This window comes from Macaca fascicularis, chromosome 2 (assembly GCF_037993035.2).
Source record: "Macaca fascicularis isolate 582-1 chromosome 2, T2T-MFA8v1.1".
NCBI classification, from domain to species: Eukaryota; Metazoa; Chordata; class Mammalia; order Primates; family Cercopithecidae; genus Macaca; species Macaca fascicularis.
In genome coordinates this window covers 35,651,463-35,671,010 of record NC_088376.1, presented here as the reverse complement: position 1 = coordinate 35,671,010, position 19,548 = coordinate 35,651,463, and the positions used below count along the sequence as shown (strand labels likewise).

The following is a 19,548-nucleotide window of genomic DNA, read 5'->3' as shown; positions in this document are numbered from 1 at the left end:
GAAAAAACAAGAGGGAGAGAAAGAAAGACGGGAGGGAGAGAGAGAGAAAGACCTCAGCAGATTATTAGTTGTAGGATTTTTTTTTTTCTAGAATTTTCATTAAAAATATAATTTTGGTTCCCTGTGACAAAGTTGTTTTTTGGAATTTTTTTACCTTCACCTCAGTCAAGGTTTTTTTCCAGTCATCTAACCTCTTCCAATCTGTCTCCAGATCTTTTTTGTAGTATATATTGGGTATAAGGATTAGGGTCATTTATTAGATGAGAAAAGACTAAAAGAACTGGGAAAGAGAAAACTGTCAAAACTTTGGGGCTGCCATCCAAACAGAGAAGCTCCTCTCCTTCTATGTAGGTTCAAGAATTCTTGGTGAGCCTGGTCTGCCCAACAAGGGTGCTGATGTAATGAAGGAGGGCCAATCAAGAGCAAAGAATTCCTCATTTTGAAACCTTTATCTGGAAAAAACGCCTCTCCTGGACTTGCCATATTTCAGTTCCTATCTTCCATTGTAAGAGATTTCTCCTGTGATTCTGCCATGAAGTGAGGTGGGTCAAATTAAAGGCATTAAAAAGAACCCCTGGAAAAGCAGTGCAGGAACCTGGCTGTTGCCCTGGATGGTGCCTGTGTACCTCCCCATGCATGACCTCCTGCCTCCTTGTGTTAACATAGAAATTATACATTTTTAGATGGAATTTTGTTTGCCATCTATTTTCAAAGTCTCATGAGTCTGGTCCATTATTTTGAGCCAAGTTTAAGAGTGTTTTTGAGATCTTTTTTAGTTTTAAAAAATAAAGTTATATAGGCTTTACAATTTAATGCATAATTTATTATATTTATGCTCACTGTGGGTTAATGAATATATTATATTTTAAGACCAAGCTAGAAGAGAGCCATAACACATCCATTTTTGGAAAACTTCACTTGTTCTGCAGTTGGACCTTTTCTGGCCACTTGTCACTGTAGTAAAACTCCGTTATTGGTATAGGTTGATTAACTAACTGCTTGCTGCCACATGCAGTATAGCACACAAAATGCTGATTTCCAATCTAGCCTTTTATTGGAAGACTGTGAAGAAGCGTTTCTGAAAAACCCTGAAGGAAAACCTCGATTAATCTTTCATCGTTTGGAAGATGGAAAAGTCAGTTCTGACTCTGTCCAGCAATTGATTGATCAAGTTTCTAGTCTAAACAAGACCAACAAAGCCAAGGTAAAATTCATAGGCGTTTTTGAAGAACACTCAGCCGAGGGAAAAACTGGAGCAAAGGCCATGAGGTGGACATGAGCCTGGCATGTCTGGGCAGGGGAGAGAAACCCATGTGGCTGGAGCAGATAAGTGACGGGAGTAGAAGGAGAGGGGACCTCATTGATTGTGAAGAACCTCAGAGGTCATTTTGAGGATATTGGCTTTTCACTTGGAGTGAGATTGGGAGCCATTGCAGGACTGTAAGCAATAGAATGAAGGCCAGAGTGATCATCTGACAGTCATCTTTTTGGCTGCCACGTTGAGAATAGGTGGTCATTCAGGGGTTAGTGTGCAGTCTCAGAGCCATTGCCGTTATCCAGGTGAGAGATGCTGGTGGCTCCAAGCAGGGTGGTGGTAGAGGAAATGATGAGAAGTGGTAGGATTCTGAATACATTTTGACAGTAGAGCCAATATCATTTCTTAACAGATTGGTTGTGGGTTGTGAGAAAAAAAAGGAAAAAGGAATCGCCAAGTGTGGCTAGCACAAGTATGATCTGTATGATCAGATGGTATTTTGTGCTTTTCTCCCAAGCGTAGAGTTCTTCTGTCTACTGACCAAGGATTAGTGTCAGGAGGAGCCTTTTTTTTTTTTTTTTTTAAGAGACAGAGTCTCACTCTGTCACCCAGGCTGGAGTGTGGTGGCATGTTCACAGCTCATTGAAGCCTCAGATTCCTGGACTCAGAGATCAAGCAATCCTCCCACCTCAGCCTCTTGAGTAGCTGGGAGTACAGGCACGGGCCACCATGCCTGGCTACTTTGTTAACATTTTTATAGAGATGGGGTCTCATGTTGTCCATGCTGCAGGAGGAGACTTTTTATAGTGACTTTTCCTAAGAGCATTGGGAAAAACAAAAAGCTGATGATGGGATGAGAGAAATTTGATCATTCCTAGATGCCTGTTGGGATAATTTTCAGAATAGATATTATAGGCTTTTTATTACTGTACATGGAGGCAACTTGGTAAATGTCTGTAGTTAATGTGAATAATACAATTGAGAACAACTCTAGGATTTTTACAGTTTTCACTTCCCTGTGCCCAGCCAGGAAATAAAATCACATATGAATACAAGCATTTTTCTTTCCATCATTTAGTATTGAAAAGATAGCTTGAGACCAGCATGCCATATAAAGCTAAGACAAAAAGGAAGTGCATTTTTATTATCATTTCCAGAGCCATTTCATTCTTTAATTATTGTAGTATCAGCCTAGTCCACTAGGTCCCACAAAAAAAGATATTAATTGATCTTTTTTATTCTATGTATTCTATAACCTTTACTTTTAAAAAATTAGTATGCTAGAAGGATGAGTTTATTTTATAAAATAGGAGTGAAATAAGGTCTCCCTACCATGATTATAAATGTAAATGGAGGGTGAATCTCCATGCTTGTTCGCTTGGTATTTATTGTAAAATCATTGCCTTATTCTCATTTTATCAAATATTATTAGTAGCAGTACACATGTTCTTACAGATTGGGTGTTGTTCTTTCAGCAAACTCAGTAAGACTACATAGTAAAATACTATTTTGCTTTTGTCTTTTGTAGAATTATAGTTTTATTGATATAAAATTGGATTTTGATGCATTTTGAAGGGTAAATATATTGAGTGGTATGGAAATACATAAGAGAAAATTTGGAGACAGGGCAAAAAAATGTATACTTCTTTTTACTTATTTATTTATTTATTTTTTTTTTTTTTGAGACGGAGTCTCACTCTGTCACCCAGGCTGGAGTTCAGTGGAGGGCTGTCCGCTCACTGCAAGCTCCGCCTCCTGGGTTCACGCCATTCTCCTGCCTCAACCTCCCAAGTAACTGGGACTACAGGCATCCGCCCCCAAACCTGGCTAATTTTTTGTATTTTTAGTAGAGATGTGGTTTCACCATGTTAGCCAGGATGGTCTCGATCTCCTGACCTCGTGATCCACCCACCTCGCCGCCTACTAAAGTGCTGGGATTACAGGCATGAGCCACTGCACCTGGCCTACTTCTTGTTTTATTGCTCCATTTTTCACACTAAATCCCTTGTGTGACCTTGGACAAGTTACTTACTGTGCCTCAGTTTACTCTTCTATAAAATGGGGATAATAATAGTATCTCCCTCCTAAGATTGTTGTGAAGATAAATTAGCTAATATGTGTTAAATATTTAGAATAGTTCCTGTCACATAAGCACTATGAAAGTGTTTACCACCATTTCTTTCTGATATTATGGTTTTTCTCATTGTTCTTAAATGATTTTTATCCAGATCATTGATCACTCAGGAGATCCTGCAGAAGGAGTATATAAAACTTATCTTTGTGTAGAAAAGATTATTAAACAGGTAAATATGCATTCTCTGTAAGATTTCATCTAAAATATTTTAAGATCACTTTCTATAAAATTTAATTTTCCAGAGAAAACCACTTGCTTGTCTTTTTGAACATAGTACCTGAGGAAGGCGCTGTTGTTTCTGTTGGGAGTCCATCCTGTGGTATGTTCTTAGCATTACCTGGATCGTGTATTAATATCTTTGCCTCTGATCTATTTCACAGGACTATTTGATGCTTCAATACCTAAGTGTAAAACATATTACAGAAGCGCTAGCTAAAAACTGAGAGAAAGTGTTCATTTTATTCAATAGGGAGGCTCCTCTGTGTACCCTTTGAATTTTTATATATTAGGAAAGTCCCTTTCAGGTTTTCCCACGATGTTATTCCTAACAGAAGAGGGGGATGAAAGCATGCCTCCAGGGGGGATGAGAACATGGCCCAGGGAGGGGCCTTGAGCTGGAAGTCTTTATGAAGTTTCATGTGCTGTCTTGAAAATTTATGTGAGTCATATATTCTGCCTGATATTATGTCTATGTTTGTGTTCAATATAAAAATTAATTTAAAATTATGTATTAGAAAAAACAGTAATAATGATTATTTATTACTCCCCTCTTCCTCAAACAGAATGGGCACAGTGGGAAGATGTACCATGTTTAGCCTGTGGTTCCCCACACCTTCTGACACCTCCCCCAGGCATCCAGGGACCCTATTTGAGAAGTAGGAAGTATGAAGATTTATTATTAGAGAAAAAGAGTGAGCCCCAAAATGATATGACCTATGGCAACACATTTTATATGGTACTCTCTAGTATGACGGTTGTCTTTATCAAATTCGATCTTCACAATCTTGCAAATTTTAGGACCAAGATAAATAAAATTCATTGAGCAGAAGGAATGGCAGCAAGTGAAAGTAAATATACTTAACATCATTAGTGCTTGAAGGAGAACATATTTTCAGTAACTTAATATAAAGACTAAATATGACAGCAGAGATACTTGAGATCAAGAAATCACATCTTAGTAATTCAATTCTTATAACGTATTTCCTAGTCGTTAGTACTTTATAACTATTCACCAGCCAGATTCAACCAAAGATGTTGAGTAACATTTTTCAAGAAACAAATTCCATGGGATTCAAAATACTCCTTTTTTTTTTTTTTTTTTTTTTAATTTATTTATTACTATTATACTTTAAGTTGTAGGGTACATGTGCATAACATGCAGGTTTGTTACATATGTATACTTGTGCCATGTTGCTGTGCTGCACCCATCAACTCGTCATTTACATCAGGTATAACTCCCAATGCAATCCCTCCCCCCTCCCCGCTCCCCATGATAGGCCCCGGTGTGTGATGTTCCCCTTCCTGAGTCCGAGTGATCTCATTGTTCAGTTCCCACCTATGAGTGAGAACATGCGGTGTTTGGTTTTCTGTTCTTGTGATAGTTTGCTAAGAATGATGGATTCCAGCTGCATCCAAGTCCCTACAAAGGACTCAAACTCATCCTTTTTTATGGCTGCATAGTATTCCATGGTGTATATGTGCCACATTGTCTTAATCCAGTCTGTCACTGATGGACATTTGGGTTGATTCCAAGTCTTTGCTATTGTGAATAGTGCTGCAATAAACATACGTGTGCATGTGTCTTTATAGCAGCATAATTTACAATCCTTTGGGTATATACCCAGTAATGGGATGGCTGGGTCATATGGTACATCTAGTTCTAGATCCTTGAGGAATCGCCATACTGTTTTCCATAATGGTTGAACTAGCTTACAATCCCACCAACAGTGTAAAAGTGTTCCTATTTCTCCACATCCTCTCCAGCACCTGTTGTTTCCTGACTTTTTAATGATTGCCATTCTAACTGGTGTGAGATGATATCTCATTGTGGTTTTGATTTGCATTTCTCTGATGGCCAGTGATGATGAGCATTTTTTCATGTGTCTGTTGGCTGTATGAATGTCTTCTTTTGAGAAATGTCTGTTCATGTCCTTTGCCCACTTTTTGATGGGGTTGTTTGTTTTTTATAAAAAGAGGTATTCATTTCTATTACTTTAATATTTTTATTTCTTTTGTTTTAAATTAGTGATTTTTTATAGTTGTAAGTTTATTCTTACAACTGTAGGTGTTATACAAGGGCCATATGTTTGAACTTGCCCTCCCGAAAGTAGGTGAAGCCCACTCTGGGCCTGGGTGCCCTCACTGTAAGATCTTATTTTCTTCATTCATTTTTGTGTGGTTGTTCTTTGTGTTCAGGATATACTGGGTTTTGAGAACACAGACCTGGAGACTAAGGATTTGGGCAGTGAGGATTCCATTCCAGAAGAAGATGATTTTGGTGACGTTCTGTGGGACATACATGATGAACAAGAGCAAATGGAAACTTTTCAGCAGGCTTCTAGTTCAGCCCATGAGTTGGGATTTGAGAAAGTAAGTGCTTGGAGTATTATTCCAACAAAGATCTGTCATCACTTACAGGCTGTATTGTGATTATATTTTCATCTCAATATAGTTCAGGTTTATGATTATTCTGGTTGTCTAATCTCATGGCTTGATTATCCATGTTGAGACATGCTTAGGTTTGTGTCATAAGAAAGATACGTGAGATTCAAATATGCTTATAGACCAAACATTTTTAGTTACAGACCGGAATTTATCAACCACGTGTTTATTATGCCACCATCTGCAACTCACTCAGACTAGAATTAGGATAGCTAGGAAACTTGATAAGGATAGTATGGCTGAGGCCAGGTGCAGTGGCTCACGCCTGGAATCCCAACCCTTCGGGAGGCTGAGACAGGCAGATTGCTTTAAGCCCAGGAGTTTGAAATTAACCTGAGCAACATGGCAAAAACTTGTTTCTACAAAAAATAGAAAAATTAACCAGGCATTGTGGTATGCACCTGTAATCCCAGCTACTAGGGAAGCTGAGGTGGGAGGATCAATTGAGCACAGGAGGTTAAGGCTGCAGTGAGCTATGACCATACCCCTGTACCTTAGCCTGGGCAACAGAGCAAGACCCTGTCTTTAAAAAAAAAAAAAAAGAAAAGAAAAATGAATAGTAAGAGTATCTGTTCTTCCAATTCTTGAATCAAAATATTACATTCAGAAAACAAACCATAGTAGTTCATGAAATAGGCAGATAAGTCCTTCTTTATCAGTCTTATCAACATCCTTAAATATCTAAACAAATTGGAACTTGAGGTATACAATGAAATCTATGTGCAAGTTCAAAAAAATGTAATACTTAATAGTTAAAAATTAATGTAAGAACTAATATTTTAAAGAATATTATAGTAGCTAATACTAACAGTTGTGTTTTTACAGAACTTTTTAAATTTAGACTGTCAATGTCCTGATTCCATCATTTATTAACTAGATTTTTTTCAAGTTACTTGGCCACTCTAAACTTTGACTTCCTTGGCTGTAAAATGAGAATAACTAATAGTAACTACCTCATAGGTACTTGTTGCAAGGATTAAACCCGATAATGCACATAAAGTGCTTAGCACAGTACCTGATACATGATAAATGTTAGTCGTTGTTTTATGAGAAGTATTGCTATTGTTATTTTATAAATTAAGAAACTGCGGTTCAGATTATGGTTTGCCTAAGAGTACACAGTGAGTAGATTGCAGATCTGGGAGTTGAACATAGTTCTTTTCTGGCTTCAGATCCATGGTTTTCCTTTTATAGCCAGGGGTCTGAACTTGGGAAGAATGGATCCTATAAATGGACTTTCTGTGGGACCACGAACTAAGTCGTTAGGACTTAGAGGTAGTAAATCAAGACTTTCTTTGCTCCTTCAGAAGAATCATTTCTATTCAAATTATTTGAGTTCCTGGGGAATATATTCTTTAGAGATATAGTTTTTCTGCTTGTTAATTAAATATAACAAGTAGAAAAATTGATTGAAAACCTATACCAAGTAATTCATTGTAGTTGCTGGAGAATTGTGCTATTCCAAAGCTAGCCTAAAGCTGGCTGCAAACTACTTGCTATACACTTTTTAAAATTCCTCATCAGCTATCACTTCACTGGTACACTGAAGAAAAACTCGAGTCTCAAGATAACTTTTGAAACTCCTTAATAAGTACTAAGATATTTTGGTTTTTGTGTGTGTCCTTTTTAGCTTTGAACCAGTTTTGAGTTTCTGGGGAAAGCTTGGGAAATAGGAATTCTTGGACTTTACACCGAACTCACTTAGTTTCAGAAAGATCTCAGGCAGCCTAGGCTAACCTGATTCTTGGGCAGGTTGGGAGACTCCAAGTCCCCAGACAAAACCTCTTATTTGGACCTTTTCTCAGCAACCCCCAGAAACTAAGGTGATTCCCAGAACAGGTGTTTATTCCTCTGACCAGGAGATCTAGGTCGCCTGCCAGTACCTTCAAGGTGTTCTGCAATATTTTCTGTGGTTTGGGGGCTACATTGAGCTCCCTGAAACATTCTGCAAACATTTGAGTGTTGCAAAACCCCACAGGGACCTGAAATGTTGTCCTTTACCCATTAATTTGCAGCAATACTATGTGTAGAAGAAATCGTGGCCCATTCTTTTTATTTATTTATTTATTTTGAGACGGAGTCTTGCTCTGTGGCCCAGGCTGGAGTGCAGTGGCGCGATCTCGGCTCACTGCAAGCTCCGCCTCCCGGGTTCACGCCATTCTCCTGCCTCAGCCTCCCGAGTAGCTGGGACTACAGGCACCCGCCACCACACCCGGCTAATTTTTTTTGTATTTTTAGTAGAAACGGAGTTTCACCGTGTTAGCCAGGATGGTCTCGATTTCCAGACCTCGTGATCCGCCCACCTCGGCCTCCCTAAGTGCTGGGATTACAGGCGTGAGCCACCGCGCCCGGCCGATTGAGGCCCATTCTTAGTTGACTAGTTCAGTCATGTTTTTGCCAGCCATAAAAATAGCCGGTTATGAGGGTGCTGTCAACTAAAAGTAGATTTCATTTTCTCACGGAGCTTTTCTCCAGTATTTTCAGAGAATAATCAGAAGTTGACTCTTCAGTAGTCTCAGAGGCATGTGCTTCCTTACAATGTAAATTCATTTTTTTTTCTAGTATTACCAGCGCCTTAATGATCTAGTGGCAGCACCAGCCCCGATCCCACCTCTTCTGGTGTCTGGAGGACCAGGTTCTGGAAAGTCTCTTCTTTTATCCAAGTGGTATGACGCAGTGCAGTTAAATTATTGTTGTCATTGTTTGAATTACTGAATCTATTCAACAAAATGTATTGCATGCGTGCCTTCCTGCGTGGCCTACACTAAACATTAACAAATGAATAAAATAATAGTTTCATGCCCTGAAATGCATTGAATTTGGATGTCAGAGAGAACACACAGAATGAGAAAGCAATAGGAAGCATGAACATTCATGATTATGTACATAAATCACATAGGTAACAGCTATGGGAGTGCTATGTAAGGAAGTGATATGTGACATAACATGTCATATAACACATATGACATGTTAAGTGGATTGTAGAGTAATGTGCCTTTATTTTTAATTATTGCCTTTATTTAAAAGTTTCATTGGGATTTTAAATATTGGAAACGACAAAAGCAGACTAGAGTGAAATACATTTTACAGAACATCAAAATTAAGGATAACCTTTACTATGAATGCAATCTAGTTCTGCAAATTATGGACTAAGGTTCATATAAGCTAATAAACTTTATTTTTTCATTATGTTGCTTAAAAACAAGCAGTAAAAATACTTTCTTTCATTCATAATTATTTACATTGAAGGGTTAGCATATGTAGTTGTTTCCTTTTTATTACCCTTTTAAAGTTATGTTTGGAAAATAATATTTTTGTACCTAACAAATTTTCCTCTAGTCGGAATTTTTGATTAAAAGTTAATGCTTATTTTACTAATACCTTACCCTCATATGTAAAGTACTTTTGTTTATGTTAATTAACATCTATTTGTAATTAAAATGAATCTACAATTTTTTAAAAGATTATTTAGAAGGATCTAAAAGTGGAGTAAAAACAAATTTCCATATTTATTTAAAAGTAACTGACCATCTGATTCTTCAATTAGGCAACATTTGATGTTTACTGCATTGTGAATTCTTTTTTTATTGACAGTCAAGGAACTTCATCAGTTTTATAAAAGTGCTGCCTTTTTCTTTCAGGATTCAATTACAACAGAAGAATTCCCCCAACACACTGATTCTTTCCCATTTTGTGGGAAGGCCCATGTCAACCAGCTCAGAGTCCTCCTTGATTATTAAACGACTAACTCTAAAGGTATAGTATTCCATCTTTTGGAATTACAGAATTTTATTTAGATTCAGAAATTGTTGGGACTAATAAGTACCTACTGGTAAACTAATTTAAAATATTAGCCACCTGTTTTGGTTTTGTATTAGGTTAAAAATAATATTCGATACAATCAGGTCCTCTTGGTGACTTGATTTTGGTTTATAAAAAAGTGAGAATGGAAATATTTCCCCCAGCTCTGTAACTACTTCAGTAACTATGTGTAACTACTTCAGTTTGTGTATGTTCTTATCTTGTAGTTGATGCAGCACTCTTGGTCAGTCTCTGCTCTGACACTGGATCCTGCTAAGCTTCTGGAAGAATTTCCACGTTGGCTGGAAAAACTGTCTGCTCGTCATCAAGGCAGCATCATCATTGTTATTGATTCTATAGATCAAGTTCAGGTACCGTTTTCTATTTGTTACCTATTGATACACTCAGAAAGAGATACAAATTCAGTAATAGCTGGATCAGGCACTTAAATTATATGTTTGTGAGAAGAAAATACGATGTTATTTTTTATATTTCTTCTTTATTTCTAGGGAGGAAACATGGATTTAAAAAATATATTGTATGTCCACAGACACTAATATTTTATTGAGAAAGACCAACTGAATTTACACAATTAGCAAAGACTATTAGTTTTGACATATTTTTAGGGCCTTGACATTTCCTGACGTGTCCAGAGTTCAAATTGGTGATGATAATGTTTTGCTACTTGTTCTTTTAAAATTTAAAATAAATCACCCCAAAATAAGATTTTTGTCCTTAATAAGATAAACTTAATGAGAATTTCATTTTATTTGGGGAGCTATTATTGGATTGTTTTGCAATATTTTGATTAATAGATTGAATTTTGTTTTTATATTTTTAAGCAAGTTGAAAAACACATGAAATGGCTGATAGATCCACTGCCAGTGAATGTAAGAGTAATTGTTTCTGTGAATGTAGAAACATGCCCTCCAGCATGGAGGTACGATGCCAACTTTAGTTCTTTCAGAGTACATGAAATGTTTTAAGTACAAACAAGGAAAGGTCTTAAATATGCATTTATGGTTTTCATGTTTTTTATGTAACTTGCAGCGAGGATGGGGAGAAGTGGGTGAATTTATGAAAAAAAAATCTATAGGTTTTGGGGCCAGGTGCAATGGTGTGAGCCTATAATCCTAGCACTTTGGGAGGCCAAGGCAGGCAGATAACTTGGAGCAAGCAGTTTGAAAACAGCCTGGCCAACATGGTGAAACCCTGTCTCTACAAAAAATACAAAAATGAGCTGGGCATGGTGGTGCATGCCTGTAATCCCAGCTACTTGGGAGGCTGAGAAAGGAGAATTACTCGAACCTAGGAGGCAGAAGTTGCAGTAAAGCAGAGATTGTGCCACTGCACTTCAGCCTGGGTGACAGAGGGAGACCCTGTCTCCAAAAAAAAAAAGGATTTGGTGGGAGGTTAGATAGATCTGGGATGCAAGGGAAAAAGAAAGAGCCAGGATGATGATTCTGGAGTTTCTGACTTGAGAAATTAATTAATGTAGCTTCATGAACTGAAATAGGAAACATGGAGGACAGGCAGGTTGTGGGGAAAAGGTGATGAGTTTAGTTTTTAATCGTGGTTAGTTTGAGTAGCTCCACATAACAATGTCTAGTAGCCAGTTAAATTTATAGATGAGGAAAATAGAGAAAGGGCCGGGCTGGGAATAATAGACACCTGTTGTTTTGAAATGCAAGCTCACTTTAATGGTCCTTTAAAAAGTAGTAGAGTGTAGGCCGGGCGCGGTGGCTCAAGCCTGTAATCCCAGCACTTTGGGAGGCCGAGACGGGCGGATCACGAGGTCAGGAGATCAAGACCATCCTGGCTAACACGGTGAAACCCCGTCTCTACTAAAGAATACAAAAAACTAGCCGGGCGACCTGGCGGGCGCCTGTAGCCCCAGCTACTCGGGAGGCTGAGGCAGGAGAATGGCGTAAACCCAGGAGGCAGAGCTTGCAGTGAGCTGAGATCCAGCCACTGCACTCCAGCCTGGGCAGCAGAGCGAGACTCTGTCTCAAAAAAAAAAAAAAAAAAAAAAGTAGAGTGGCTGGGCACAGTGGCTCACAACTGTAATCCCAGCACTTTGGGAGGTCGGGGCGAGTGGATCACCTGAGGTCAGGAGTTCGAGACCAGCCTGGCCAACATGGTGAAACCTGTCTCTACTAAAAATACAAAAATTAGCCAGGCGTGGTGGTGGGCACTCGTAATCCCATCTACTTGGGAGGCTAAGGCAGAAGAATCACTTAAACCCAGGAGGCGGAGGTTGCAGTGAGCTGAGATCGCACCACTGCCCTCCAGCCTGGGCAACAAGAGTGAAACTCTGTCTCAAAAAACAAACAAATGGCTGGGTGCAGTGGCTCATGCCTGTAATCACAACACTTTGGGAGGCCGAGGCAGGTGGATCACAAGGTCAGGAGTTCAAGACCAACCTGGCCAACAGTGAAACCCCATCTCTACTAAAAATACAAAAAATTAGCCGGGCATGGTGGTGGGCGCCTGAAATCCTAGCTATTTGGGAGACTGAGGCAGGAGAATCACTGGAACCTGGGAAGTGGAGGTTGCAGTCAGCCAAGATCGCACTACTGCACACCAGCCCGGGCAATAGTACGGGACTCCACCTCAAAAAAAAAAAAAAAAAAAATAGTAGAGCAATTGGATCACATGGAACAGTGTTTCTCAACCTGTTTTTGCTCCTATAAGGAACCTTTTTAGACATATTTGTAAATTGCCTCCCCCAAGAAATTTTAATACCACACACATATTGTATGTCAGCTTGTATATATAAATAGATATATGTGTCTATGTGTACATATACATAAAAAGAGTAAGTTTAACTCCCCCACAACTCCAATTTTCACTACATCGAGAATGTATGTTGTAATAGTTAAATTTCAGTTGCATTACAAGTGCTTGTGGACAATAATTGTGTCTGGTGCCACTCCTCATAGATACTCATACCTATGCTTAGTTTTACTGATAGTATGGCATATAGAACTAGAAATGTTTACTATATAACTATCTAATGTATATACTGTTTATTTTATAACTTTGTTGTGATTCATTGCCGAAAGTAATGATACACATGTTAGAATGAGTGAGATAATTACTTAATATGATTAATAGACATTAGTTTTGCTTATTTTACAAAAGCATTATAAAAAGTTAATTCCTGTGGTGGATTTTAAATTGTGTTGTGGGTAATTACAGTTCTTGTATTATTAAAATTTCATTTTTCTTTTCTTTAAATAAAAGGTTGTGGCCTACACTTCATCTTGATCCCTTAAGTCCAAAAGATGCAAAATCTGTTATAATTGCAGAATGCCACTCTGTAGACATTAAATTGAGTAAAGAGCAGGTGTGTATTTTTAATTTTGATGCAATCTTTTACTCTTTCTTATCTTTCATATGAAACATCTTATATGAGACTTAAAATTCAATGTAGGGGATCTGTTATAAGGAAAACTAGAGTTTAGTAATTACTTTGATAAATGTACTGCCTCTTAAACTAATGACAGGTAGAAAAGAAGCAATAAAAAGATATTGGTCTTAAGGTTTACTTTACTATATAGTATTAAGCAAGTATTTTAAAAGCAAAAAAGCATTTTCCTACTGGCCACATCTGTGGTCTGCAGTTGGAAGGCTGACCACAGCCGAGGATCCACCACGCAAGGCGTGATGTCACTGATGGCAGCAGTGGTGTTACTTCTGTTGGGGTATTTGTTGATGGCTGGATAGTAAAGACCGCTTAATTTCAGGGTGGTTTTTGTATTTCTGTTTTGTTTTTCTTGGTAAACTGGTGCAGGAGAAGAAGCTGGAACGACACTGTCGTTCTGCTACAACCTGCAATGCCCTTTATGTCACCCTTTTCGGCAAAATGATCGCGCGGTAAGTGTTGGTTATTTTACATGATCTTCTGCATGTTTTGTGATTGCTGCAGACCCTTTCTCACCCTGCAAAACTGAGAACCAATCACTACACCGGTCTCTTGAGCCACTCAGATTTTATTTGAATAGTGATACTAACGTTTGTGAGAACATGGCTTACAGGTGAAGATTGAGTACCTACTGCCCATGATTGTCAGAACTTAATAGATTTGTCTCATTTTCTTCACACTAATCTGTTCCCTATTGGAGGCTGCAAAAGAAAGCCATCCTCACCCTCATTTGTGGCCCCTAGCTTTGGGAAAGTGAAGGAAACAACTGAGGGTTAGAATATTATTTCAGGTGTCTTTGAATATCAGGAGGTAGATATATGGATACGAATTTTTAATTGTCTCTGTTCTCAAGTCCTGATAAACTTTTATTATAAAATAGTTCTATTTTAGATATCCATTAGTAATCTGCCTTTAGATAAGCATTAGGGTGTCACTACTTTTATTTCCTCAATATAGCTTTACCCTATTCTATCTATTCTCAACCATTAGAATGTTTTACTACTTTTATTTCTTCTTCAGTATAGCATCACTCTACTTTGTCTTTTCTCAATCTGAGGTAAAAAAAAAAAAAAAAAAAAAAGATTAATACATTTTTTGTTATTCATTGCAATAGATGGCAATTCTAGCACACATATTTCCAGACATCGAATCTAGTACTTCTTGTCTGTTTATTCCATGTTCTCATCTTGAGCACCAAATTTGAAATTTAAAAAATCTTCTGAAACTTTACATTGCCCATGATATTTCATCTTCGTTTTTGTTTTTGAGACAGTGTCTCACTCTCTGTTGCCCAGGCTGGAGAGCAGAGGCTCGATCTCGGCTCACTGCAACTTCTGCCTCCCAGACTCGAGCGATCCTCCCACCTCAGCCTCTTGAATATCTGGGACTACAGGAGCATACCACCATGCCTGGCTAATTTTTGTATTTTTTTATAGAGGTGGGGTTTTGCCATGATTGCCAGGCTGGTCTTGAACTCCTGGGCTCAAGCAGTCCACCTGCTTAGCCTCCCAAAGTGCTGGGATTACAGCCTGTGAGCCACTGTGCCCAGCCTGCCTGTGATATTTCCACCGTCCTTTTCCACTGTTAGTTGTGGCAACGCATCTGGCCTCTGTGAACATAAGTGATACAATGAGTATGATTCAGGAGTGTGAGTCATTTGTCATACATTTAATAATGTTCATTGAAAGTATCTTTTATTGTTTTTATTTTTGAAAGTACCTATTTTAAAGACACTATCGATCCTTTGTTTTTTCTCTTTGTACATCTTTATATTATTTTTAAAAACTGGTAAATATGGCCGGGCGCGGTGGCTCAAGCCTGTAATCCCAGCACTTTGGGAGGCCGAGACGGGTGGATCACGAGGTCAGGAGATCGAGACCATCCTGGCTAACACGGTGAAACCCCATCTCTACTAAAAAAAATACAAAAAAAAACTAGCCGGGCGAGGTGTCGGGCGCCCGTAGTCCCAGCTACTCGGGAGGCTGAGGCAGGAGAATGGCGTAAACCCGGGAGGCAGAGCTTGCAGTGAGCTGAGATCCGGCCACTGCACTCCAGCCCGGGCGACAGAGCGAGACTCCGTCTCAAAAAAAATAAATAAATAAAAAATAAAAATAATAATAATAAAAAACTGGTACAAACTCCCCTATTTAATGATTTTCTTTAGCCTTGTGTTTTCAAAATTCTGGCTCCACACAAATTTAATTTGCATGGCTAACTAACAATACTTATCATCGTTTCCCTGCTTCCTGTATGTAGGTGGCATGCTTCTGGATAATAAGAACCATAACTGACTCATTTTTATATTCCCTAATGCCTAGTAATTGCTTGACAAATAATAGATTTCAGCATGTTTATTGCACTGAATTAAATTATATATAGTAAAATAAACCCAATGACTCTAGCAGCCGCATAAAACTACCACTTTCCTGTATCATGTTTTATTGAATTTGTTATTGGTTGCAGTACAAAAAATAAGAGTTCACATTGTTTTTCATCGATCTCAAAATTTCCACAGATGTTGGCAATCTGTAAGAAATTAAATCTCTTCTCAATTCCAACAGTGCTGGGAGAGCAGGCAATTTAGATAAAATCCTTCATCAGTGTTTCCAGTGTCAAGATACTGTTTCATTATATAGACTCGTTCTGCACTCTATCCAGGAGTCCATGGCAGATGATGTGGATAAAGAGCTAATGAAGCAGGTAAAATGTAAAATGAAGCAGGTAAAACTTATAAAAAGGAATGTTAGTTTGCTTTGTGTGTGTGTGAATGGAAGTAAATAACAATTCTTTTAAAATTTGTGCTTAAATATGTTTCAGGCGTCTGCAGGAATGCTGATAGCCGGAGTGTGCTTGTGGAAATTTGTGTTTTCCTGATTACACTGAGATTTATCATCTTTTGATGTTACTGGCTATCCTTGTTTCCTTTTTTTCTGAATTGCTGGTTCAAGCCTTTACCCATTTTTTAATTGGGTTGTTTGTCTTTTCCTTATTGATCTGTAGGTGTCTTAAATGTTCTGCATACTGAAAACAAATCCTTTATTAGAAAATTCACAAATAAATGTCTTTTTCCTGTTTGTTTCTTGTCTTTTAACTGTATAGTATCATTCATTATGTTTTCATCCATTATACAAAGCTTTCTTTCATATATATATGCATGTGTTTATACACACACACACACACACACACACACAAACAATAATTTCCTTCAAAAAGCTTTACAGTTTTGTTCTTCATGTGTGAAGTCCTTAACTCTTGTTGGTATCTTTTTGTTTATTGTGTGAGGAAGGGATCTACTTTTTAATCCTCTGTCATGTGGATAATTAATTGTTCTTTTTACTAAATAATACATGTCTTCTGCTCATTTGCAATGCCAACTGACAAATATCAAGCTCACAAATAAATGTGGGTCTGTTTCTAGGCTCTTCTGTTCTGATTTTGCCTATTCTTTGCCAGTGCCACACTGCTTAGTTATTAGAACTTTAAAGTAAGCTTTCATAGTTACTTGGGTAAATCTCCTTTTATTATTATTCTTCACAATTGCTTTGTCTAATTTTCCATATATATTTTTAGAATTAAGTGCTATGTAATTAAAGTAACATTTTAGTTTTTGTTGATGTATTCAATTTTGGTTTTTGAAAATGTATATCTAGCAACCTCATCGTTTGAACCTGGATCTATTTTTGTTAACTTTTCAGCTTGGTGGTTCCCGGGGTTTGGACTTCTCAGCCTACTCCAACCCTGCAAGCTTCCTTGTATTCTCTCCACGTCTGTGGGCTAATGTTTTTCTCATGCACCCCTTCACTGAGCGTGAAGGTCCTTCAAAGCCCTTCAATGGTCCTGGTGTTGACAAGAAATCTAGTTCCACCTCCTTGCCTCACACGGCTTAAGGGCTCACCTTCCATCCCACTGTGGGTATGAGAAACCTAAACCCTTAAGTTCCTGGGGGCTGCTGCCTGTCCTCTAGCTCCACTGCCCCCATAGCCAGCAGTTTCAGCTGTCAAAACTCTGATTTCAATTTCCTATTCATTTTTGACAGTTGGAGGATTTCCCTATCTTTTTTCCAGGATCAACTGTGCTTCTAGAAATGTGTCTGATATCCATAAATGTTTATAATAGGAGGGCTATTTTCTTCCACTGTCTTCCTGGAATTGGAATTCTGCCATTAATTATAATAATACATTTATGCAGTTTTAATTTTCACTATACTTTTTTCTATATGAGTATTATCTTTGGTGTGCTAGATTTTATAGATACACTATCTTAATCTTGATTAATGTCTTTTGGACAGTGTGCTTTAAGAAATCTATTTTTTGATTTATTAAATCATTTGGATTATAAGTTTTGGTAAAAAAAAAAATAGCCTTAAAAGAATTATGGAAATTTTAATGGCTGTTAGTTACTTATGGAGGTGCTTTATGATTACTGTTAATTTGTTTTGCTACCTAGATTCTCTGCCTTGTCAATGTTAGTCACAATGGTGTGAGTGAATCAGAACTGATGGAACTCTATCCTGAGATGTCCTGGACTTTCTTGACCTCCCTTATTCACAGTTTATACAAAATGTGTTTGTTGACTTACGGTTGTGGCTTGCTCAGGTTTCAACATCTGCAGGTAATGTTATTTTAGGCATCTTTTCATTTATTTATTTATTTAAGAAACAGAGTCTCCTCTGTCACCCAGGCTGGAGTGCAGTGGCAAGATTGTTTCTTCCAAAGGAATAAATTCTAAAGATCTGCTATACAACATTGTCCCTGAAGTTAACAATACTGTAGTACACTTAAAAATTTATTAAGAGGGTAGGTCTCATGTTAAGTGAGACAATTTTTAAAATTAAAAAACAAGTCAGATACAAAAGATCAAAAATAGTTTCTTAAAGGTAGTTTATTTTTTGAAGAGAAGGAAGTTTATTTCAATTATGTTTCATTGAATTGCTGGTATTGTTATATAGCTATGCATTGCTTAACAATGGGGATATGTTCTGAGAAACACATCATTAGGTGATTTTATCATTGTGTGAACATCATAGAGCGTACTTACACAAATCTAGATGGTACAGCCTACCACACTTGGAGGTGATATGGTATGGCCTATTGCTCCCAGGCTATAAACCTGCACAGCATATTACTGTACTGAATACTCTGTGTAACTGTAAGTGTTTGTGTATCTAAATACAGAAAAGTTACAGTAAAAATGTGGTATAAAAGTTTTAAAACGGTATGCCTGTATAGGACAGCTTGATTATAATTTTATAGGATCATCATCATATATGCAGTTTGTTGTTGACCAAAACATTGTTATGTGCACATGACTGTATATGTATTAAGAGTTTGGACTCTGTAAGCCAGTCAGCCTCCTTTTCCTGGATTAATACCTATCTAAACTTGGGCAAGTTCTAAGCCCTGGGCAGACTTTAGCAGTTTACAAAAGGGGTTGTGAAGCAAATTAATTGAGGTGGTTCTTGGTCCTTGTGAGGAACTAGAAAGATATTTAGCACATGGAAGTAAATGTTTAGGATGTTTTGGATAAAATGATTCCTATCATCTGCAATGCCATGGTTGATTTATATATATACGCAATTACAAATTAAGTCTTAATTTGAGTATGCTGTATCGTATTTGTAGATGTGAAATGTTTGCAATTTCACAGACTTTTTCCTTTATTGTGTATTGTTTGAATATAATTTTTTTTTAGTAACTTTTCATTCCACACTTCTGAGATTTTTAATGTATTAACTCAAGTTTGAATTAAATTGTGTTTTGAGCTTATAAATATTAGTACAGGAATTTTTATTCTAGTAACAGTTTATCAAATAAATATGTCCTAAATTTAAAAACATTTAAGTGACATTTCTATTATACAGCTATAAAATAGGAATAATTATAAATTCTTTTTTGCAAGTCTATTGTTAGATGTACAGTGACTTACATAAAATAGAACTGAGTATTTCTTCTTTTTCTCCCTAGGCTTGGGAAACAGTGAGACTGGAGTACCTGGAAGACCCCACCGTTAATTCTTCATACAGGCAAAAGCTAATCAACTATTTCACCTTGCAGCTAAGGTATTGTAAATGTTCCTATTGTTCTTCTGTGACTTCTGCAACACCCTCTACCTTTGTGTCCTTATTTCTGTTTCTTAGCTTACAACTTAAAGTATAAAAATTTAATTATTACAAAAAAGATTAAATCCTCTCCCTATTCTGTTAATGTCAAAAGAGCAAAAGATGATTTTGTCTTTTAATATTACGCTAAAAGTTTAAACAAGGAAAATCAG

At 37.4% G+C, this 19,548-nt stretch overlaps 1 protein-coding gene across 18 annotated transcripts in view; it reads left to right on the top strand.

Annotated features, from left to right (window-relative positions):
* Positions 1-19,548, top strand: part of NPHP3 (nephrocystin 3) — a 48,984-nt gene that overhangs the window by 13,643 nt on the left and 15,793 nt on the right. For 8 of the 18 annotated variants that reach the window (XM_045386985.3, XM_074031051.1, XM_074031050.1 and 5 more), the window contains 12 exons: positions 1,048-1,204; positions 3,484-3,558; positions 5,805-5,978; positions 8,613-8,716; positions 9,692-9,806; positions 10,079-10,222; positions 10,694-10,791; positions 13,098-13,200; positions 13,648-13,730; positions 15,840-15,978; positions 17,725-17,889; positions 19,242-19,336. In XM_045386985.3, coding sequence (XP_045242920.2) covers positions 1,048-1,204; positions 3,484-3,558; positions 5,805-5,978; positions 8,613-8,716; positions 9,692-9,806; positions 10,079-10,222; positions 10,694-10,791; positions 13,098-13,200; positions 13,648-13,730; positions 15,840-15,978; positions 17,725-17,889; positions 19,242-19,336 — 1,452 coding nt within the window. Of the gene's footprint in view, positions 1-1,047; positions 1,205-3,483; positions 3,559-3,995; positions 4,048-5,804; positions 5,979-8,612; positions 8,717-9,691; positions 9,807-10,078; positions 10,223-10,693; positions 10,792-13,097; positions 13,201-13,647; positions 13,741-13,782; positions 13,892-15,839; positions 15,979-16,973; positions 17,111-17,724; positions 17,890-19,241; positions 19,337-19,548 lie in introns of those variants that run through there. The other 10 variants (XR_012430698.1, XR_012430697.1, XR_012430693.1 and 7 more) reach the window with 9 other exon arrangements.